The following is a 24,066-nucleotide window of genomic DNA, read 5'->3' on the forward strand; positions in this document are numbered from 1 at the left end:
CTCCTCATTCCACTCCCACCCCACCCCCCTATAGTAATGTAAATGGTTTAAGTCGTGGCCGCCACCTCTTCATACACAACTGCACGGAAAATCCAATTTTCTTCTGTTATGTTGAATGTTTCTGTTCTTATATGATGTATCGTTGCTGACATGTTTCTGGAAAGCAGGCACATTTAGACCTGCAGGCTCCATCACATGACAAAAGCTTGTGTGTGTCGGCCCTCAGTGGATCAGTTGGTAGATTTTATAACGCGCAGCTTGGAACAATAGTTCTGAGTGTATCATCATACTGTGTGTGTTGTATTAGCAGAGCAGGCCATACTGTTTTCCATGTGTCTCTCATTAGGCTATCTTTGGCAGGCCTGGCTGCTTCCACAGGGCTAAGGCGAGCAGCTCAACAAGGACACCATTCTCCACCGACAAACCCCACACTCCTTCCCGTCAGCCCAGCAGACTCCCTCCATGCGTGGCTGCCCGTCACTCAGCTGAAATACTCCAGTCTTTGAGGAAAGCTTAGTTGAAGATCTGGGGTGGCGTAGCTACGATTAGTGGATAGAAATCTCATGAAATCATTATCTTTTAAAAGCGTTGCCTGAGGAATTGGATGGCATTATTTCCTGTGGCTGTTGAACTGTATAATCGAGCTGCTTTGTCGTTCTGACCGGATAACACCTAGACGTTCATTTTTAAAGTTGATGGTCTGTTGAAAATCTATTTCCAGAAAAGAACTCAAGGAAAAATATCGATCTAGTAAATTTTGATTCTGTATAATCAATTATGGCCGTGCGCTACTCCACCCAAACTCATGGGGCATGAAGTCCAAAATCAACCAGCGGGATTCAGTTGGGGTTGTTGCACTCATATAGTAGACTCTTCCCATTACTCATCGTCAAGACTAATGGCTGCACACAGATGAGCACAGGTCAGAAAAAACTTGCATCAGTAACTTTTTTTATTTTGGACGTAATCTGTGTGGTTTGGATCTTTGTTTTAGAATTTCCTCTCAGGAATTTTTTCTCTGAAATTGGGCATCCAGAAATAGATCTGCCTTTTCCTCTTTTCCATCTTTTTTTTTGCTATTCTCTTCACACGTAATCATAAAGGAGAACAGATGAACCCTACCTGAGGTGTCTGACTTTACTTGATCCTGTCAGGACATGTGTTACATCAGACTGTCATGGAGGGACAGTGCACATAAAAGAGGACTGTCAGTCTCAACTTGACGGACCGTCCTTCTCTACTTTCACCTGCCCTCCAGTCACTGCGGCGGGCAGACCTCACACATGGGGCCAGTTGCATAACACAGACTGTGTGTGTTTTCAGGAGCAGCCTAGTCCTGCTGGCTCAGGAGAAGGAGAAAGAGATGGCCTTGCACTAACCTCACCTCCGCATTTAGATCCACACAGTCAGCACACGCAGTCATGCACACGCTTAAATAAAAAGACACTAGACCTCTTTGCAGCTCATTTATCACTCAAACAACTTAATTCAGATTTTGATCATTAAGTATAAGAGAAAGGGAAGGTTCTGAAGTTCAGACACTCAGAAAAAGGAATCGGAGCACACCCTGTAACGCACTACATGTCAAACACCACATCAGAGCTGATCAGACAAACCTTATGTGCAAGCATAGCAGAGTAAAAGTTGTCTGTGTTTGGCAGCAGGTGCCCTGTAGGCATGGAAAACCTCATAGCAGCTTGGTGGCCCAATTGGCAAGTGGATAATGGCTTCATTGTGTTTGGCTCACTCAGGTGGCAGGAAAAGGGTTAGACAGAATTCAGAACCAAAACAACGGGCCTGGAGGCTTTGTAGCGGCTGTGAAGGTGGCAGGGAAATGGGCTGTAGCAGTTGTTGCAATAGCAGCCCGTGGCTTGTCTGGGCCGCCTCTGGGAACAAGAGGCCCATTTGAAGGGAGACAGGAAGTGCCTGGGCGCCTCACTTCCTGTTTATCGAGTTTGTCCCAGGCGAGAGTGAGAGGGGAGGGGTGGTCTGGTGCAGCCTAATTGAATGGAGAAGGTGGTGTTGAGTAGGTAAGCCTTCCTTATTCGCTCTCCGTCTCAAACTTAAACATGCACTCATACACAGACTTTCCTGCATAGCTGTGTAATTGCCTCTGTGCTGCAGTGCCTTCGGCAGCTGTGCCCCCTCATTTGTTTCAATTATCTACCATCTGACGTAGCGCCGTTACTGAGCATAGACCGGAGAGGGAGACAAGAAAAAAAACGGACAAGGAAAGTGTTTATGTGGCCTCCAGAAATGTAAATCTGTTATGTACAGATTGTCATATTTCACATCACAGGAGCACAGCTGGATCCCACCTACGTCATGTTCAGACACACTGAACTCCTGCCTTGTGAAACTATATTTAATCTGAGAGTAGCTGAGGCAAAGAGGCTGCTCCAGAGCGAGCAGGGATGCTGCAGAGTGCTGACTCCAGCATGTTCTGAGGTGACATTCACATCATTTATTATGCTCACTTACAGAACTTGGAGGCTGCTGGCCAAACAAGGCCTAACCTTAAATACCCTTTTGTATCACAGGAGCTTCTGATTTCTGCCAACACAGGATGGATTTTTAGTTGCAGTCGTTTTTTATTTTCCTTGCTCTTGTTGAAGTCTTTTGTGTGGGAGACAGATGTGCACACTGCGCTAGCAACCCTCCCATTCCCCCTCCAGGAGAGATGGCGTCACTCCATAAGCTCTTCTTCCCAGGTGGGAGCCAGTTACTCCTCTAGCTCCAGCCAATCAGAGGCTTGTTTACACCTGAATCATCTGGCGAGGAGACAGACACGCGCTCACATGCTCGGCTTCATAGAGTTAAGAACTGCTGATCTCATCTCTTGCTCATAAACGGATCGGATTATATTGTTCCCACCACAGCTCACCCTTTACGGTTAGATGCGATACATCTGCGGAGGAAAATGTGAACATCAGCAGTCGTCAGTGACCTGATGCCATGCGGCAGCAGTGGTGGGGGGGCACACACATCCCTTCTCTCGCTGCTCTGAGGACATCTATTGATTTGACCTCTCCTCTGTCTCCTTTCTATCCATCTCTCTTTTATTTTCCCATTCTGACACCGGCAGCAGCAGCTGCCTCCGCCCACTTCCTTCCCTCAGCCATTGATGCACCATCTGTAGGCGACAGGCTTGCTTTTTGTTTAGTAGCACGTGTGTTGGAGAGGGTGTTTAAAAAAAAAAAAAAAAAAAGTCAGCCAGTAGATACATGTAATAGTATTGTTTCTCTTGTGAGTGTTTGAGTGACTCATTAGGATTGTGTATGCATGTTTTTGTACGTCTTTTCCCTCTCGGCAGGCCGACGGGGACATGCTCTAATATTTCCTCCATGCCAGTCTCTGACAAAGTGCAGAGTTTTGCTGCGGTTCCACTGTCATCTCAGCAATGCCCTCAAGGAGCAAAAAACAAAACAAAACACGAATGGCGTTGTCCAGGAATTTCCATAACATTTGCTGCCCTTTCTCTTTGTCTCCAAGCTCCCCCCTCACTAGTACGCCCCTTCCTCTCTCTCTGTTGTGGCCGCGACACAGAAACACGTGACGCCATCGCCGTGTCTTGCTTGACAACACATCTCTACCTTTACCCCTCCTCAACCCCGCAAAACACGTACACACTGTCTGTTTTTCGCTGATTAGCCCAGAGAGACTGATATTTGCTGACATCCCTACATGATCTGCTGTCATGATTAATTACTAAAAGAGGAGCCTTTGGGTGGAGCGCATTCTTTCTAAAAAATAAAAATAAAAAGTTCAACCCAGCCCACGGCCGTGTGTGTTGTCGCTGCGCTGTGTTATGGGACTTGCTGTGGGCTAACCAGCACTGCTGTTGTTTGGTGACAGTGTTGTTGTTGTTATGGGTGGATGTCCATGAGGAGCGGTGCTGGTGGTTAAATCATCCCCACCTCCCTTCCAAGTATCTTCCTTGGAGAGATCAGACTTCCTGTCTTGGCAGTAGAGGTGCTGCTTCTTCGCATTAACTAAGGTACTCTGAGCACCTCTAAGCCGATTAGAGATTAAAATTCACACAGAGGTGCACTCACCAGACCTTCCTGCAGGGAGCACTGACTGCTCATATTTTCCACCCGATTGGTTTTTGGTTTGTTAATTTGTTGGCCTCCTTCAGTCACATCTCTTCACCTCTTTGCCCAATCCTGGGTGTGACCACCAGCACTTCCTACGCCTTCATCCACGCCCAGTGTTAATCAGACTCTCACAATGGACCAGAGTTTCCTCTGCTATCAGATGGTGGCGAGATCTCGTCTAGTCATCAGGGGTGAATTATGTTTTGTTTTTTCTTTTTTTGCTTGCTTGGATTTTTGAGGTAAACTAACACCCTTGAACAATAAGGAAGTTTTATTTTCTTAACTTTTGTAACCTGTTATTCTGTTTCTGTCATTACTGTTTATACAAAACAGAATGGACAACTGACTGGTGTTTTTTTTCATTTTTATTGGATAAAAGATAATATATGTGTGTGTATTTGATGAAAGTTTAATCAAGCACCTTGTGAACTGTGGTACTCTGAGAATATGCAACCAGCACTAATCAATTTTAATATGTGTGTGTGTGTGTGTGTGTGCGTGCGCGCAGGGAGGCACTGGCTGTACTTTTCTCTGAACATGTCCTTGTTCTCTCCGTTTGACCGTGCGGTTGTTGTGATAAGCACAGCAGCAGATTTGACTTGGCTGTTTTTTTTTTTTTTTTTTAGAGCCAATCAGACTCTCAGAGACCCTCTGCTGCTGTGACGGCTCCAGTGATGCTCTCCGGAGATAACAGCTACTGTACAAAACACGCTAGAGCTTACGGATACATAATGTTTGCACACTCACAACTGTGGAGAAAGGTGTTAGGAACGGGATGAGAAGGTGCACAGACATGAGTGCTTTCTCAGAAGCCCGTGTCATTCTGCGAAATGGAAGATTCAAAGGAAATGTGATGACAGGGGAAACACGGGAAAGGAAGAATACATTTAAACTTTGATCCTTAAGGAATTAACATTAGTACATATTTATTTACCCAAGAAAAAAGTTATTCTATTTTGTTTAATGTATACCAGTGTTTTTGCTTTTTTTTTTTTAGCCTGATTTCACTCACTCATGTCCAGTCTAATACAACAGCACAATTCGTGGACAAGAGTGGAACTTTTAATTTTTTTGTTTCAACCAGACCAACTTTTTAAAAATTATTTTTTTTTAAAGTAAAACAATGTGACCCTGTTTATTGAAATAACTTTGAAATACAAAAACCCTGATTTAAAATAAGTGTCAGATTGTAGTGTCAACTGTACAAAAGTTATATGAACCACTATACTGTACTATACTACAAGGGGCTGCTATACTATACAATGAAAATTTGGTATTCAGATCGCAATGAACAGAAGCCTAAGATCCAAATAGGAAGTGAAAGAGCATCGATCTGTACAACTTGTTTACTTATATTGGTCAGCAGCCATGTTCCATGTTCTCAGGGTTAAAGAGCAAACGGGGCATTGGCCTATCGGCTGTGGTGAAATAACAAATCACCAACTGAAAAAAACGCCAACATTACCCATCGCTCACATGCCAGACAGTCTGATGGAGTTGTTCTGTCTGCTGTTGCAGGAAATGGAGACGTTGCCCATGGGAAAGGGCTCCCGTCATACCTCTCCTTTCACCTCTCGTCTCCATCTGTTGTTTGCATCTCACGGGCCGAGAGAATGCACAAGTTATGTAATGTACCTAGAAACAGACTGCTGTGTGTTAGGAAGCGGACTAATGCGATTTGACTTGTGTTCTGTAGGCAGCGAGTTGATCTTATCAGCTGGCTTTTGAATCTTAAACATTTCTGCTGACAAGATGGCTTCTTTGATTTAAATGCAGGTTGGCTTCTGTGTGACGCTGTCCCATACCTTTCTTTATGTAAAACAAATTTTACACATTCTTCGCATAGTTGCCTCATGTTATTTGCCACACTCTGTTTGACTCAGTGATGTGTGGGAGCAGAGAGGAACTGTGTCTGCTCGACATCCAGCAGTCACTCAACACCAACTAAACTAAACTAAAGGAACTTTCCGTACATTCGAGTCTCTCCTTGTGTGTTTGTTGGTGTGAGTCTTTTCTGGGAAGAGCTGTAAGCTACATCCACATTCCCCTCGTTAGGAAATCTGTGACTAAATGCCCTCACTTAGGAGTTAATGAGCTGGATCAGGGCGGGCATGCACAACCTTGGAGCAGAAAACAGAAAGCCACCCAAAAGCCCCACACCCTCCTCCTTATCTCTGCATCACTTGCGTTTAGGAGTCACCAGCAGTCTCTACAGTGCTGACTTTATGTACTTTGGTTCTCTCCCATCTCCTCAAGAGCCATCACTTAACTTATGCAGCCTAACTGTGCTGTCACCTATTTGATAATGGTGTTAGAGGAGCCTGATTTTTGTGCCTCACATTCTGGCCTGTCAGAGCTGTTGTACAGTGTGAGAGTGTCGTGCTGCTCTGCTGCTGTAACTGAGGGCTTCTTCCCCTCAGATAGAAATCCATGCTGGTGTTCCTCTCTGGTTTTGTTGTTTGTTTTACGTTTATTTTTTTGCCTCTCAGGACCATGAAAAGAGAGCTCTGTTCCCCCTTAAGCCCCACGGCCTACCCCGTCATACCCCACCCCGCATACACACATCCTGTGCAAACATGGGCGCTACCCCAACCTTTTCCCGCCACCTCCTCTTCGCTCCCTCCCCCTATCCATCCCCGATTCCATGACGATCTTTCTCCGGTGCTCAGCCCTCTCCACCTTATTCTTTCTCACACACACAGACTACCTCTTGTGCTCCTGAGCAAATGGTGGCGTATGTTTGACCACCGCACTCCTCGCACCTCTTCGTTTACGTCACAAACTCCCGTCTCCTTGGCCCCAAACCTCACTCCTCCTCGCCCGGCTGTTTGAACTGAATAATTGCTTCATGTAAATTTTCATTTTTCACACTTTCTTTATGGTCTTCAGGTTACTGAACCACACCAGTAGTGGAAAGTAACTCATTAAGTTTTACAGTCTTCAAAGGGTGCAGGCGTCTGTAGGGTCGGCATACTACTGGTGTCAAGTGTCACAGAAAGCACACACACACACACACACACACACATAGACCATCCACACCCTTTATTATAAAACCTGAAATGGAAAAGTGGAATGGAAAAGTCAGTCTAGCAGTGAGGTTGTGTAAGTTTCAGACAATGTCTGCAGTGAGAGGCCTTTTCCGAGGGTGGGTACTGTTCATGGTGATCTAGCCTGCTCTCAGCTTTCTGCTCACTCTAAGTTTCCCTCCGGAGTCAGGTTGTTGCTCTGTAGTTTTCAAAAGGTTGTGTGTTTGACCTCACTCACCTGATGTGAAAACCGTGCACACCTACATTTTGTGCCAGCAGGTGGCAGTGTTGCTCACACCTTTTGTGTGTGTGTGTGTGTGTGTGTGTGTGTGTGTGAAACAAGGAATGTTCTTTTCTCACAAGTCCTACAGCCAAACCACCCTGTGCACTGTTGTTACACTGGAGCTGTAATCTGTAGATAATGTTTTGGTTTGGTTTAGAAATGTTCAGAATTCTACCTGCTCTTGGGAGTGTGTGTGTGTGTGTGTGTGTGTGTGTGTGCGTGCGCCCTAGCGTCAGTGCCAAGGTTATCATAGTCTTCCCAGGAAAAGCCACATTCTTTTCCTTTTTTGACATTTATTAGAGTTCTGGGAAGGCGCGTAGCTTTGGGGAACCTTTTCTGTTTCTTCCTGCAGCACACACAAGGCACAACACGTGCACACACCCACACTTATGTTTATAGCTTAATTGTAAGTATAAAAACCTCAAATCACCATAGCTATCAGCTTCTGAGCCAACATTTATGTGTCCTTTACGTGCTGTGAAAAAAGGAAACCTGGGCAAACTCCACCTGCTTGCTGATAAATATCATGCTGTCTGATCACAAGCTTCAGAACAGCTACTAAATGGACCGTGTGGTGAGAATATTTTCTCTTATCCTGTTTTCAAAGTGAAGAATGAACTCCATGTACTCGCATTATCTTGAACCCTCTTACCACATGGCAGTGATGGGTTCCTTGCTCCCGCCTTGTCTCCACTCTTTTTGTCATGTGATTAATCTGGCACTGAGCACGTGATGGAATCTGCCACACAGATCTGCAGTCATTAGCAAGATGGAAAGCCTCATTAACATCTCTGTTTTACCTGCCGGCCTGAGGGCACAGTCACATTCTGGTCCTGCTATGAACACCTGTGATGCGACAGCAAGTCACAGGTTATTCCACGGGTCGGATACCTCACCTGTCTGTGTCCCACCTTGACCTTTTAAACAGTAACCTTGGCACTCTCTCAGTTCATCAACCATTAGATCTTGCACCTGAGCCTTTGGGCTCACAGGTACGCCCCTGGTGTTTGCGTGAGCGCTCTTAGACTTTGAAGACAGGTGCTTGGCTGCCCAGGTGGCGAATTACAGGATGGATAGAGACTCTCCCCTGCTCAGGAATGTAGGGAGGAGGAGTGCAGTTGGCTGCCGGGGCATGCTGTGACAACCTCCCACACTGAGCCAAACTCTTCCACTCCTCTCATCCAAACTTCTGTTATTACTCTCAATCGCCCTCCTTCTTTCTCTCTCTCTGTTTTTCACTTCCCCGCTCCTCTGTTGCCCTCTCTTCACCCCTCTCGCTTTACTAATCTCAACTGCTCCCTCGGCCTTGCTTCCTTCCTCCTCGTCCATTGCCTTCTCCCATTTCATCCCTCTCTCCTCTTCATATTCCACTCTGGCCCATTCCTGCTGATATGATGGCGGTTAATCTAAGCAGTATCCATGGAGATGATGATTTATGAACGTCTGGACACGAGTCTGGTATTTCTCATCTCCTGTCTTCCATCTTGCTAATCCTTTTCTTCCTTCAGTCATAAACCAGTCAGAACATGGCCTCCTGTCTTTCAAACACACTTGTCTACTCTCTTCCTTTTTGATATCGCCCCAGTTCCAGAAAATATGCAGAAACAGTTTAAACATTTCAAAATGCAAACCTGATCTCTAATTGGCTTATGCGTGCTTTGTCAATTAGGCAGTCGAGTAGTTTCCCTTTGTGCCGTTGCTGCTGTAAATAGAGCATGAAGTTAAACCCTAATATGTTTGCTCATGAAGTGCACATATCTGCCTTCCAAACAAGCCAAGTCAGACCAAACTGAGAGCCATGCTTCTTGGATCTCCTGCTCTTGACCTCCTTTAGCGCACTCTTCGTGTTGCTCTTCTCTCCTTTTGTTTAGCCAGGCAGTGTGCGCAGAGAGCGATGGCATGTCTTTGCATGCAGCCCTTCCCCTACAAGAATGCAGGAGCAGAGATGAAGACGGGGAGGAAAAGAGCGCACATGCAAGGAGAGAACAAGGACTTCAAGGCCATGAAGGAGGAATGGAGAGAACAGGTCAAAGAAAAGCAGATGGGCAAGAACTGGAGATATTTGGTCCACTTTTGGAAAATGCCCCTAAAATGCCCGCACATTGGTCATAACGGCATTGGTGCTTAATGCACAGTGAATATGACAGGAGCGTCCTGTAAAGAGGAGGTGGGAGCTCTTCACCGTAGAGGCACGACGAAAAAGAGTTTGGCTCGACCAGATTTGATGCTACATAATCTGGCCTAGATTTTGTCTGCACATGCACAGACGCTTCATACATGCCACACATACTCTGCAATTGGAGGGTAAAGAGGTGAAGTTGGTTACAGGACTTAGAATGGCTAATCCGCCTTTTCTATGGTCTTTTTTTTTTTTTAGAAGGAGAAGGTGGCAGGCAGATAGTGTTTTCTTGTCATTTTCCTAGCTGTGGCAGCAGAATCGCTCCTCTTGTCTAATTGTGGAGGTTTGTGTTACAGGGTAGGTCACTGGGTTCAGTGTGCCGAGTGTCTCCTGGCCCTGCTGACCTTTATCCGGGCCTATAGAAAACCCTCTGGCACTAAAAACCTTCAGTCTGCACTGTTTTCTCTGACTAAGACCTTACCTAAACATGCTACACCACTCCCACACACCCGGAACGCCACGCCAATTGAAGGTCTTACAGAGTAACTTGGAACTGCTCTGATTTATATTTATTCATTTTGGTTTTAACAGGATTGGGCGCCTGTCCTGTCTGTTATTTGGACCCGAGCTATGATTGGCTAGAGATTTGCTTCCGTGGGGACGGGACTGAGCTGTTGCCAGGCCCCAAGGCGCATCTGCTGCGGTTGTGACTCATCTACTGCTGGCCTGGAATCAGTGTTTTCTTTGTCTCAAATAGGTGGAATGTCCGCTGACTTTCAGACCCAACCTGTTGGGCCTGCCATCCATCTCTCAGTGGTGAAAAGAGCAGTGCAGGCAGACGCACCTGGTCCAAAATTTGCCACTGCTTTGCTTTTTAAGGGTCTTATTTAGGTTTCTGTGTAGCGTTAACAGTCCAGTGTGTCTGTCATTTATCGGTTATGTTTAAAACTTACACCAGTGTTGATCTTGAGTTTTTAATATTCAAATGTAGCCTTCTTCTTCCAACAAAGGACCTCTTCCTACCTGATGCTTTGTAACGTCATGACTGTGTTTATTTTCCTTGTGCTATCTGTTGGTCTGATCAGTCATTGCTGTCTTCATTTTGCTTATTGTTATTTCTTCACTCATGAGATAAAGGCTTAACTCATCCATCAGTCACAAGGCCATTGACGTCATAATGTTTCCATAACCTGCCTTTACTACTTCTTCTCCCTTCGTTGTAGTGAGTTGTGTTTAATGAAATGAAAATGTAAGAGGCTGGGTATACGTGGTGCCAGTGATCGGTGCTTTTCAGCAACATCTGGTTTAGTAGGAGCAGGTGGCGGTGGGATGAGTGATGCCATGTCGTGTCTGCGTGGTGGAATGGGAGGGTGACTGTGACGTTAGAAATAATAGTAAACCTCTGTCTGCCAGACAATGGAATGTGTCCGCTGCTTTCCATACACGTCAGACGTTGCATAAGCGTGTCCAACTTGTGCAGTTCAGTGGCACCTTCTGTCTCCACCTGCTCTCACACGACACGGACTACATTTCTGACCACATATTCCATCTAACTAAAGAAAGATCACCTGCTCTTTAACTTTCATGCTTGGCTCTTTGAGACACTTTGTCCAAACTTTCTCAACGGTGAAAGTATGAGGCCCAGGACAAGCCCCACTAAACTTGAATGGATGTCTTCTATTTTCAGCGACCACACGGATCCAATAGTTAGAGGGAAATTGATGGAAAGTTTCCCTGAGCACGGGATTCCCATTGCAGCAACAAAACTGCTTTCTTCTGGGTGGTCACAGAAAGCATTGAGCACTTCATGGATCAACTATAACAACAATTTTACACTATTATACATCACATAACTCTATTATAGCATGTATTATAAACAGTGCTGTGCATAGCAGTGGGTGTTGTTCATTTTTGACCTGATAGAAGCCCAAATTTGTTTTTTTTTTAGATACCTTAATTATCTACAAACCCTTTTTTTTTTATTTCTACAAAAGAGGACAAAGTTCTCAAATAATACATGTTGTCTAAGCTCAAGCAGTTGTACAAGAACTTTCCATATTCAGTGTTGTGGACACATTTCTGTCACTATCAAAAAACGTACTGACTTTGTCTACTCAGCTCTATATACCAGAGCCACCCCAGCACAGACAGACACCGTACACCTGGTTAAAGGTCCCAGTATCGCCTCACCTGCTTACAGGCAGTGATTAAGCTGCTCACTTATTTGTGCATACCCGCACACACACACTCTATCACACACACATATGGCACGATCCCCCTCCCCTCCCGTCTTTGCTCTGTTCTCTGTATTCTTTATGGGCCTGGCCAGGCAGGCTGATGCTATATTTAGCGCCAGGGGAAAAGTCAGTGTCCTGTTCTGGTCCCTCTCTCTCTCCCCTCACCCCTGCTCCTCACCAAAGTAGGAGCCACTCATTGGGTCCCTGGATCACCCAACTCCACCCACCAAACCCCAGTCGGAGCGCTCTCCTGGTGCGGTGAGCCGGAGAGCAGTCAGTCGTTTAGGATGAGGGAGCTGAGAGGCGCCCGTCAGACCCTCTGTCTGTCCCTTTGATTCTTTCAGATCGTTTCCGTGGATCACATAGGGGCTCCTAAACGTAAACAAGCAGCGCCTCAGACGGTCCAACAGTCCACAGTAAACACGCTTCTCTGGCACGTCTGCAGACACTACACACACACCTTTGCACATGCAAATTACACACTCCCATATATACTAGCATGTAAACACAGTCCACGCACACGACACCCTCACAGCCTCTTTTATCTTCCTCACTCAGCTACCCACCCACATGCAAGGAGTGCACATAGCTCCACAGATCCCATAGATTAGCGTGTCTTTGTGTACGTCCATGCTGCAGCAGCCAGCTGGTTCAGTATTTCTCACATCTGGAGCCCACCGAGGCCCCGCACGTTTTGTCTGAGGAGACGGAGAGGAAAAACAAGACTTGTTGAGGAGAGGGAGAGACAATGAGAGGGAGAGGCAACTAAAGACAAACCAAGAAAGGGAGGAGAAATGTGTGAAGAGAGCAATAGACAAGAGAGTAAGAAAAGACTTTTGTTGAGAGGCACTAATTAGAGGGAAGACGGGCGAGGGAATGATGGCTCCAAAACACGACTTGTAATCTTCTCATGAGTCGCAAAGCTCCAAATGTTCAGTGTTCATTTCCTGTTGCTCATTTTGTACTTAGGTGTTGTTGGCTCTGTGTTGACAATTTAATTAGAATTTACATCATACTCATGCCTCAAATCATCTCCATAATATACATTTTCTAAAATTATTGTTGCAAACAGTTCCCTCGGGTACAAAGCCACGGCCAACAGACACACACAGAAACCTTTAGATATTCTTATGAATCTGCCTTTGGCTCTCAAACAGGCTTTGTTTGATTCCCTCAGTGGTTCCTCAGCTTTGACATGTTTGAACACGCCTGACTGCTGCCAGACTGCCATAGCCGGACTCCAGGTGAAGTTCACAATCAACAGGAGGAATGTCACCCCACAGTCCCTGCTTAAACGCCGCGCATCACCCAGCGACAGATCTCACGCCGAAGTAGTGACACGCTGTGACAGTACACACATTTTTACCTGTAGGCTGTGTGTGAGCTGCACTGCTCAAACTAACTTTAGCCAGATATAAGAGTCCTTTTAGAGTCATGCTCTAATTACTAGCCTTTTCTGGAGCTTTCAACCACATCTCACAGTCCTCGAGCAGATTAGTTTGCCAACTTGCATTTATAGTGACAAAATATGTGTTATTCTGAATGGGGGGGAAAAGATTACAAGTTGTGTGATGACTCTATCATTCCCTCTTACATTGTTTTGTGTTTAGATGTTTCCTATATGAGAGAAACCCACGTGTGGTCAAGACTGATTGCTGGAGGATTGTTGGGGCTGATAAACTGATACACTATGAGTAATACATTACTACTGTACTGCACTGTTTTTCTCTCTGCTGCTAATAATAATAATAGTATTTATTTATTTAGTCATTGTAAAGGCCCTGCTCATGTAAACTGGCGCAGTAGGCTCATAAAATCTAGCAGCACCTCTCTACTCGGTAACTGGTCGACCACCTGTTGTTACATTGCAACTACACTTCAGGGAGACGGACGGACCACGTCCACATGGGCAGACTGTGGCGTCACCACGGCCCGCCCACCGAGCCCCGGTCCTCCTCTCTGATTGGCCGAGAGGGGCAGAGGAGGCGGGCCCTCTGTGAAAGTCCTCACAAAGTTTTCCTTTCTGCTGCCGTGCAGCGAGTCAGAGTTTCACACACACACCAAATCCCGTCTGGGCCGGACACAGCGCATGTGAGACACCCGAAGGGGAGATATTCTGACATCATATCTTCATGTTTTAAGATATGGTGGGAGACTATTGCTCCTTTCCCGGAGATAAGACGGACATGCACTCTCAGAGAAACTCCAAAAACGGACTAAGTTGCAAAATGGTGCTTCAGGCAGTCGGCAAAGTACTAAGGTAAAAACTCCACGCTTACTTTAACCCGACAAATTGGTGTGTGTGCTAATAACTTCGAGTCGAGCCTCTACTGTACATGTGGCATTTTTATGTTAGTACAAGGCTTCGACTGACCGATAGAGCCGGACAGTCCACATATATATATATATAATGTCGTACTTCTGTCGATACATCGCATATGCTGCTTTCTCCGCACGCACCATAAACCTCGCTGACTGTATGTTTGCATTATTTTTTCTCCCGACATAATACATCTTTAACAGTGTTACTACATTGTTACAGACGTCCAGTGACTTTAATTGCGATTATAAACTGAAAACGTAAAGCTACGCCGTGCGTATGCTGATGTTTAAGCAACGGAGCAGCCAGTAGCTTGTGTTAGTGTCTCCTCTCCTCTGCCTCTACAGCTCTGTTTGAAAGATAAGTAGCTGTCTCATCTGAGCAGTAATTACAGAAGTATTGGGACCCTCTGGTTCCGGGGTCACAGCAATTTACCAGCCGGTGGTGACTGAGAGGGGGGGGGGGTATGGGGGGGCACATGCAGCCTGAACGCCTCATTCCTCCTGCAGCTCTCACTAACAAGACTCAACAAGAGCAAGAGAAATGTGACACTGTCTCCTCATCTAGTCTAATAAATGATTTAAGGCGCCTGTTAACGTCTTAGCATAGGCAGCTTAAGGAGGAAATTCTTTTAAATCACAGAGGTCAAATGAAAACTGTTTTTGTTTCTATTAGAAATTGATAAAGAAGCAGAATGTGGTCAGGACGGAGTATGGACGACTTTTTCATCTTAATCCCAATATCTCATTTACACCCAAGGCTATAGATTAAATGTTGGTGGAAATTGACTAAATAGATAATGTAGGACTAGAACTGAAAGTACATGCATCTGATTGTTTGCTATTTCACAGTTTTTACGGTTAACACGTTAGTTATTTTTCTCTTAATGGAAACGATTTTGACCCATATTTAATGTGCTCTACAAATCACTTATTCTAACAGCCATCTAAAGGCCGTAATATCACAGAGAAGACGTTAGACTTAAAGAATGCGTGACCCAAATAAGAGTGTTAACAGTGCATTAAACACAGTGGCACAAACAACAACAACCCCAGTCATGATTAATCTCTGTGGAGAATCAATGCAAAGAAAAATACCCATGTAACAGCGGCAGTGAATAAGGCAAATATTAACCTAGTTTCCATGTGTGTGTTTACCCTGTCTGTGTCATGTGTGGAGGACATGAAGTCATTATGAGTGGGTTCCTCCAGGGGACATAGCGGCCCGTTGGTGCATTAGTGAAGTTTCCCCTTACCTTTCAAGTCGTGGGACAGGTGTGTTTCCAGGCAGCAGCCCACAGGGCACATGCCTCAAAAGTCTATTGTCATGTGTGAAGATGCGAAGGGTGATAGTGAGGGAGAGTGCCTACCATCTTAGGATCTCTTTAACAGATTGTAAGCAGGATGTAATGGACGTAGCCGGAGAGTGTTATTGTACAGTGTATTGTTATGTCTGTTGCAAGAGCCGTGACAGGTAGAGACAAGTTCTGCTGCTCCTTTTTACTGCCAAACTAAACTGCTTGACTTAAGAAATCAGCTGCTTACCAAGGAAACACACCTTTTATCTATTTGCGTGGAAGTGACAAAAGGGGGTTTCCACAAATTTGATGACGTCTTGAGGAAAAGTTGAACAAAAAACACTTAACAAGGATGCATAGTTTGGGGTTTTATGAGGGTGCGTGTGTGTTTGGGGGCTGGGGGGGGGGGTCGTAGACCTGTTTATAGCTCCACTTAAAACCAGTTTCCTGCTCCGGAGCAAGGTTGAATGCCCCTGGCTTGGATGCAGGTATGACTACTAGACTGTTAATGGTCCAGTCCCCTGACAGTGAATATGTAGCCTTGTGTAATCTTGGCCTTTTTCTCAGAAAAGTCTATTTCTGGCTTAAATGGTGTACACTCCCACCACAAATACACATGCCTAACTTCTTTGTTTTACTATTTGATTCAGTAACCATTCAAGTGGAACGGTTGGATTGATCCAAGCGTAGAGAAATCGTGCCAAATCGACGCAGTAGCTAGCCTTCTTCTGGCAAGGTTACATTTGCCAATTGCTTAACCAGCAGTGCGGTCTTATCTCAACCCGAACCCCCGTTTCCTGTCACACACGTGCGTTGTGATGTTGATGAGGCTCCATTATAGTGCTGGCAGGGGGTCCTTATGTAGTCTGCAGGCCTGAGAGCCACTGAATGGGATTTAGCACAGGATGACGAGAGGAAGAGGAGGTAGCCAGAACTGTGCTGGGGTAGGGTCAGTAGCTGTGTGTGTGCATGTTTAGGCCTGCACCCTGGCTACAATTCTCATTTACTGATTTACAGTGCTGCTGACGCCCCCGGTGGTGCTACTGATTAAGTGGTGGCAGCTGTGCCTCTTTGTTTTTGTTTCCCTCTTATCTCTTCACTCCAGAAGTAAAACTGACAAGTATTTGTCTGTCGGTGCTTTTAAAACTACACTGAAACTTCAGGTACAACTTGGACAGAGCAGTTGCTCTGTAGACATGAGCACTGCGAGGCTGAACTTCTGGTTTAGTCCATCCTTAACTCAGTCTCTTTTTAGCCCCATAATGGCTGCTGTGGTTTAGCTTTAGTGTGCTCAGGCTGCCTGCTCTCCTCTGTCTGTGGTTTTTCGGGGAAAAGAGCCATTGAGTCTATTCAATTTGAATCCTGAAATAGATCAGGAGGCCAGGCTCAGAGAAAACCGATCCTCCTGATTGAAGCCTCTCTTTTTACAAAATGGCAGAGTTCATTCACTCAGTTCGAGGCTTATCGGCTGAGATTGGAGCGATATCCTGTTCCTATTGATGTTTTATTGCAGTTCTTAAACCTTGAACACAGGGTTTGTCAATCACTTGACAAAGGGGGGGATCAACGTCTTGACATTTGATTGATTCTTTCTCTGACCTATCAGGTGTTTGTTTGAAGGTCAGGTCAGTTAGAAGCGTTTGATTTCTCAGGTGTTCCTGGGGAGCAGACTTCCGATTGTTGCCTGTGGGTTATCTTTCATATCCTTATCATAAACACACGGGTTGCTTTCCAGTGAAACAGTACCGTATTAGGGCCATGTGGTGACAAGAGAAGCATATCTCTGCACCTTAGAGTGCCTCTTCTTGTCTCAGAAAGATCACATGTAAACTACAGGACATTTATATCTAAATGAATATCAAGTTTTTCTTTACTATTACTGCATTTGGCCTGCACTGCCAGTTCCTTTAATTTTAGATCAGGGATCATCTTGCCCTCCCTAAATTGTTATTTTTTCTTTTCTTTTTTTCTTTTTTTTTTTTTTTTTACAGTTGTGGTACTTAAAGCCAATTTCTCATATCGTCATAAGCAGAAGTTGTCTTGGAGGAGGTCTTTTTGTTGTGTGTCGGATTTCGTTTCGCGTGCTGTTCACCCGCACATATCACATTAACTGCATCCATATGCCAATAGTTAGATTCCTCTGCTATCCAGTAGACCAATTCAAGCAACAGTTGTGCAATATCGGGTTTGGCAGGAACAGCAACTTCCTCCCATGCAATGGTTTTGTTAAACAGGTTTCAGAGTTAAGTTTTATTAAGTCAACGGCAATAATCAAAACAAAAAAAACCTCCTGGTTTCTCAGTCCTAACATGAGCGTCAGTGTTGATGGACGCATGTTTTGGTGTTGAGATGATAACTAAGATATATGTGGGGGTGGATAGACCAAAGGAGAAGTGCTTTAACACTAAATGGTAGCAGAACTTATTCTCCAGCGCAGCTCTGTAATGTGGCCCCCGAGTGATTCCAGTATTAATTGGAAGCAGGCTCTAGTAATGAGACAGAGTTGTGGTGTACCTGCCAGAGGGCTCTTTACTTAAAGTTTATTTTGGTACCTCGCATATTCAGTATTCAGCAAGCACACAGTCAGCTAACACACAGCAGCTGAAACATGCACCAGTGTTGGCCTGAGAGATGTATGCTTGACACACTTAAATCAAGACTGAACTGTGCGTGCACACACAAGGACTTTCTGGACACACACGTGCTGGCACAAACACACACTCTCTCAGACCAGACAGGACACGCTTCTTGTGGACTTTCTCTGGTGGGATCAGGCTCGTGACGCAGCTGTTGTGGCCAGCTGGGTCGGCCGTGAAAAAGGAGAGGGGGCTACAGCCAGAGACTTGTTTGTTTGTGTGTGAGTGTGTGTTCATGGAGTGTGTATGTGTGCAGCGTAGCGTGTCAGTGGTGGGGTACAGGAGGAAAGGTAGTGAGTGAAGACGGCCATGGGGTGGGGGAGGTGGTATTGCTGGGGAAGAAGTGAAAGGGACAAGAGAGAGTGGTTAACAGACGCAGTTGAACAGCTGTCAGGCCAGTCAGTCCTCAGCTCTGCGGCGCTGACCTCCATATCACCCGACCATACAGTCCTATCCCCTTATTGTGTTTTATTGCAGATAAACTCCAGCTTGTCTGTCTTCCTGCTTCACACCCTCTGCCTGTACTTGAAAAGTTCAGAAAACATCGGTTTTGTGCAAGTGATTTTCTCATGGCTCTTAGCAGACTCATGTTATTCCACCAAGCCTGGTGCGTCTGTATCAGTGACTGGTTCCTGTTGGTGCCAGGCAGGCTGTGACTGTCCCCTCGGCCTGGAGACATGTGCCTGGCCCTGGCCTCAGTTCCCCTCCACTTGTGCCTTCTGGCCTGCCCTGATCTGTCGCTGATCTGGAGAGGAGAAAGAGGCATCTGCTGCCTTTTATGGCAAAGACTTGCCTGGGAGAACTTTACCAGGAACAGACAAAGCTGTGTGTGTGTGTGTGGCAGTGAAGACAGACTATGTACGTATGAGGGGAGGAGTGTTGGCATAGAGGAAGTTTTCTTTATCCTAAAATAAACTAATGGCTCCAGAATTTCACCTCCCCTTACCACATAAATGTTCGCAAGAAGTGGTGGAGGCTCTTGTATGGAAAATGATGAAATTACACCGGGAGAGAGGCAGGAAATAGCTCAGTTAAACAGAATGTTTTCAAAAGGAAAAGGGGGGGGGGGTGCGAGAGAACCGACTTGAACCCTTCACAAGAACCGAAAGTTTTTTCTGAGGGGCTTAGCAAAGCATTTGAAAAGCTGTGAAAGCCGACGGTATCTGTGGATGAAGCTCCATCCTTGGGTAAAGCTCTTTCACATGACGGAACATGTAGCTCACAGCGCAAAACCACACAGACCACATGAATCTGTCTGTGCCCTCATGAGCAGGAAGGGTGGAGGAGAAGGAAGCAGACAAAGATAAGGAGAAATGAAACAAATTATACAACAGGCTTAAGTTTTCAAAAAGGAACAGTAATTAAAATGTGAGTCAGAGTAGAGGTCGTGGAGAGAGGTACATGGGAAGCTGGTGGGACGGGATAATAGTTGGGGACGGATGAAGGGAAGGGGCAGAAAGAGATGAAAAGAGAGGGCAAGGATGGAACTGTGGGGCCTGAGGCTTCTGACTCTGAACAATAGGCTGTTTGGACAGGTGAGCATGCAGCCCTGAAGTAGAAAGGACAGAAAGAAACGCCTGCAAGGAAGACGAGGTTTTGTAAAAAGAAAAAGAAAAGAGGTGAAACAGAAAGTGATCACTCATTAATAATTAGCCAGCAGTGTAATCAGTGGTGTCCTTGGTTTTTAAATGAGGCCAAACAAAGCTCAGGAGCCGCCTGATAGGAAGAGCCGAATACCTTGATGAATCATTACCCAACAAATGAGAACCTGAGCAGTGTCGTGTGTGTGTGTGTGTGTGTGTGTGTGTGTGTGTGTCCGCAAACATGTTGATCCTTCAGATCTTAACACTCTCACAGGAGGTCTAAAGCCAGTCTGCGGCTAAGTGTTTCTCCTGACAGCTAAATTAGACGAAAACAGGCATGTAAAAAGGGGGAAACTTAAACATTTACAAAGTAAAGGGCTGCAGGCTCTGTGTGCATCCACATGCCTTCCCTTGTTTGCTGAGGTGGAAAGCAGGGCGACGCTTCCTGCAGAGGGGAATTAAGCTGCAAAGGGCTTTTGAACACGGTGCTCTGGCCAAGAGGCCTCGTGCTCCACAGTCCTGTCATGTTTTGTAAGTGTTTATTAGTTCCCATGGATATCAGCTGGGTCTGTGTCGATCTACCTCCTCTCCTCATTCCTTTCTCCCCCTCGGCTCTCACTCCCCCTTCTCTTCTCAATCCTTCCTCCCAAACTCTATTTCTGACATCTCTGGCTGCATTAAGCCTGTGAACGTACAACCTGTTTCCCGCAGAAACCCCACCACTCTACACTTCTTTCCAGTAAAGTCCAGTGTTAGTAGCAGCAGAGCCTGAGTGAACATGAGAGGAGGTTTTGGCTGCAGCTTGAAAATAGTGTTTATGATCCCTCGTCATTAGTGCTGTTTGAACAGCTCCCGCCACTCCAGGAGCCGGAGCTGCAGTCTTTTGGGAATGACTGAGGATCTGGGAGTGTGGTCGGGAAGGAAAGGGGGGAAAAGCGAGAGCCAAGAACACACGGCTGTACCATTGTGTTACAGCGGAGGAGGGATGAGAACTGTAGATGGAAGGGCTGAGTGCAACACAGGGCGGAAATGAGGGTCAACACCAGCACAATAAATTCAGGGAGCAAACTGAAACTCCCTTGTCCTTAAACAAACCCAAACAACAATACCAGAGCCAAGACGGAGCGAAATAAAGCTGTAGGGAAAAATCTGAAACAAGAATGGAGTCATCACAGCATGAGGAAAGCTTTGACCAGAATACTGATCCAGTTAGCTCTAACTTTCAAACTCCTGAAGACTTGTTGGGCAGTCGATTACATTAGTCTGCATTTTGTAACGACGGCCCCAAAAAAGTCTTCCTCTGTTTCTTCGTCTCACTCGTGTATCAAGCCTTTCAACCTTTGACCTCGGATTGCACTGCCTCCATTGATACGGAGGAGAATGAGGAGGGGGCAGCGTTACAGCCGTGGAAGTGCAGGAGGAGTGTGATATGACATCTCCATGGTAAAACTAGCAGTGGAAGTACAAGGCGCTGGGGACGTCTGTCTGTGTGGAAGCTGTAGATCCAACGTCAGGTCAGAGGTCAGAGTCAGGGGTCAGGTACAGCAACAGAGGACTCTTTGTTTGGTCTGTTTAGGTGTGCGTTGTAACTTGTCTCTGAGCTTCACCAAGAGTTAAGAGATTCAGCTGCCTATGGTTGCAGGTGTCTATAGCGTCTGAGCTCATGTTGATGTATCTACATAACATTTTGTTTCTCAGTGGCATCACATGTCCGTGTCTGGAAAGCAAAGAGCTCACGTTGCCTCCCATTGTTTACAGGAAATATACCACTTGTATCGCTCTTAGGCTCTTTTGAACTCTCCCCTTGTAATTTCCTCAATCTGTTGTCGCCATTTGCAGCTCCCTAACCTTCCCTCTTTTCTTGTGCGTTGCAGGAAGTCGAAGACGAAGCCGAATGGAAAGAAGCCTCCAGCAGAGGAGAAGAAGCAGTACTTGGAGCTAGAGTACACAAAAATCCGCGTGGTGGACTTTGACCTCAAGGAGCTGGTGGTGCTGCCCAGAGAGATAGACCTCAACGAATGGCTAGCCAGCAACAGTGAGTGACTGTGGTGGTAGTTAGTGACGGCATTTATGCAGGCTGCACAGAGGAGGGGCTCAAACGGCCAGCAGAAACCACTACTGTAATTACTAAGCCTGTAAAAGGAAATTTAACATGGTTGTTGTTCAAATCCAAACGGGGCTTTTTATCTTATTTACGACGCTCTGTGTTTGCTCCAACTTATTTAAAATTTTCCTCAAGGGTTTGGAATTGTTTGGCCAAGTCGGTATGCACTTGTCATCTGGAGATGACGAGATGTGCCAATGGTGCCCGAGATGCAGCTCTGACAGAGCCAGGCCCCTAACATGATCCAGGCCTGGCACAGCATTGTGCCTGTTCCTGGGAACAACACACACACACACACACACACCGAGCTTCTGAAAACACCATTATTTACTGCCAGCTTCACTGCTGTGTTTTAACTCTCATTGAAATTTTAAAGTTTTCATCTTGAGCATCTCTTGGAGTTTTGTAAACTCACTGCGGCCTGGCTGCTTAATCGACCTCATGAGACTCTGTATTTTGTCTGTCTCCCTGACTTTGTTTTGGTTACGTGTTCAAACCAGCCAGGTGCTCGCTGGGAAAAGGAAAAAAAACAAGCATTCTTCTTTCCTTTTTATTTTAGACTGATAAAACTGTTATGTGAAACAGATGGGACGTGTTTTCACATGTTAATGTGTTGAGATTGAAAATTCTCTAAGCTGGCTTGTATCAGCTTGTATCCACCACTAATTGGGCTTTAGCTTGAACACTAACATTAGGGCTGAGCAACGTTTTGATTAATTAGTTATTTGAACCAAATCAATAATGATTGGAGTGATTTAATTCTGCCAACGTGTGTAAACCAGCAGTGTGTTCACTGAATATTTTCCTACTTGTTGGGGCTACGACTTTTAAATTGTGTCCTTGGGCTCGTTTGTTCCATAAAGAATAAATCCCAATAAAAACCATTTCAATTAGTGAATGACAATGTGCTCTGACAGTTGCCCCAATATGCTTTAGGCTATTATTTATTCTTAAAGAAAGGCACACAGTTTAATGAGTGTCACCATACCAGAAAGATCTTACATCTAACAAATGGAACAAATATTTTTTGCTGAGAGATACAGTTCGTCACACTGAATAGACCCCAGATTTGCCTCATGCTTTGTTTTTGTAGCGTAACAGGCTGTGAGGGAGTTTCCCTGCACTACAAATACCTGTCTGAATACATGCCAAAGTTCCTGCCAACTTCCTTTTTTTTGTTTTTGTCTGAGGCTCCCACACTGTTGAAGGATGTGGTGACCTGATGGATTATCAGTCCCACTGATCTCAGTGACAGATGCACTGCAGTGTCCATAACTGTAGGCGTGTCCTCATCATCCATAGACGAACGTCACATGACACAAATGGCGCCATCGTACTCATTCATTCACATCGATCTGGCAAATCCAGAAGTATTTGAGCATCCTCACTGTGATTTATCCCAGTGTAACAGACGACACACGCTGACTGACTCTCTCTCTCTCTCTCTCTCTCTCTCTCTCTCTCTCTCTCTCTCTCTCTCTCTCTCTCTCTCTCTCTCTCTCTCTCTCTCTCTCTCTCTCTCTCTCTTGTCTTTGCCGCAGCAACAACATTCTTCAATCTAATCAACCTGCAGTACAGCACCATCTCAGAGTTCTGCACCGGGGACACCTGTCAAGCCATGACGGCCTGCAACACGTAAGTTATCTCCACCGCTTTTGGTTTATTCATCGCTCACCTGTCCAGGCCCATTGGTTTATTTAGCAGAAATCTAGCGTCCCATTGGTTAATTCATCAAGGGATGTTTTCCTGCTGAGTGAGGGACGACTCACAACCCAGAGGGTGCACTCGGGTTCATTTGGGCCTGTTAACTACCCACACAGTCCATCTTGGAACGTGCAGTATGCAGCTTTAATGCACTCCACAGAGCTTCGGTACACCGAGCACGGCACATTTGTGTCGTCACATTTTCTGTGTCTTTGCTGCAGCGCAGGGTTTTTAAAGGATAAGTTCACATATTTTTCTGTCTCTTTCTGTGTCTCTTAAAACTGTCCGTAGATAAAGTCGAGACAACAGCTATTTACCCATTTACTTGATTATTTATTTGTTGCGTTTTCAGGCTGTTGTTTGTGCTCTAACTCTAACCCCAGCAAAAGACATCCTGTTTACTGGTCAGGAAAGAGCAGATTGCTACTGTTCCTCCTCATTGATAACATCGTTATCGGGGGGGGGGGGGGGCAAATCTAGATAATCAGACTCTCCTTTGATTAGTTTTTGACCTGCCTGTTTTTTCAGACTCTATCATGGAAACACAGGCATTTTATAGATTATTGTCGTGCCTACGTGAAGTTCTTGTGGATGAAGTCAACAGAAGGATCTATATGTCCGGTAGGATAAAGGAGCTAAAAGAGACACAAAGTACCCATG

General features: G+C 45.5%; 1 protein-coding gene across 4 annotated transcripts in view; it reads left to right on the forward strand.

Moving 5' to 3' along the window:
- The window catches only part of mob2a (MOB kinase activator 2a), a 59,099-nt gene that overhangs the window by 29,712 nt on the left and 5,321 nt on the right, over positions 1-24,066 (forward strand). For 2 of the 4 annotated variants that reach the window (XM_070830063.1, XM_070830062.1), the window contains exons 2-3: positions 21,473-21,633; positions 23,244-23,337. In XM_070830063.1, coding sequence (XP_070686164.1) covers positions 21,473-21,633; positions 23,244-23,337 — 255 coding nt within the window. Of the gene's footprint in view, positions 1-13,822; positions 14,023-21,472; positions 21,634-22,920; positions 23,073-23,243; positions 23,338-24,066 lie in introns of those variants that run through there. The other 2 variants (XM_070830061.1, XM_070830064.1) reach the window with 2 other exon arrangements.

Source organism: Pempheris klunzingeri, chromosome 5 (genome assembly GCF_042242105.1).
Source record: "Pempheris klunzingeri isolate RE-2024b chromosome 5, fPemKlu1.hap1, whole genome shotgun sequence".
NCBI lineage: Eukaryota > Metazoa > Chordata > Actinopteri > Acropomatiformes > Pempheridae > Pempheris > Pempheris klunzingeri.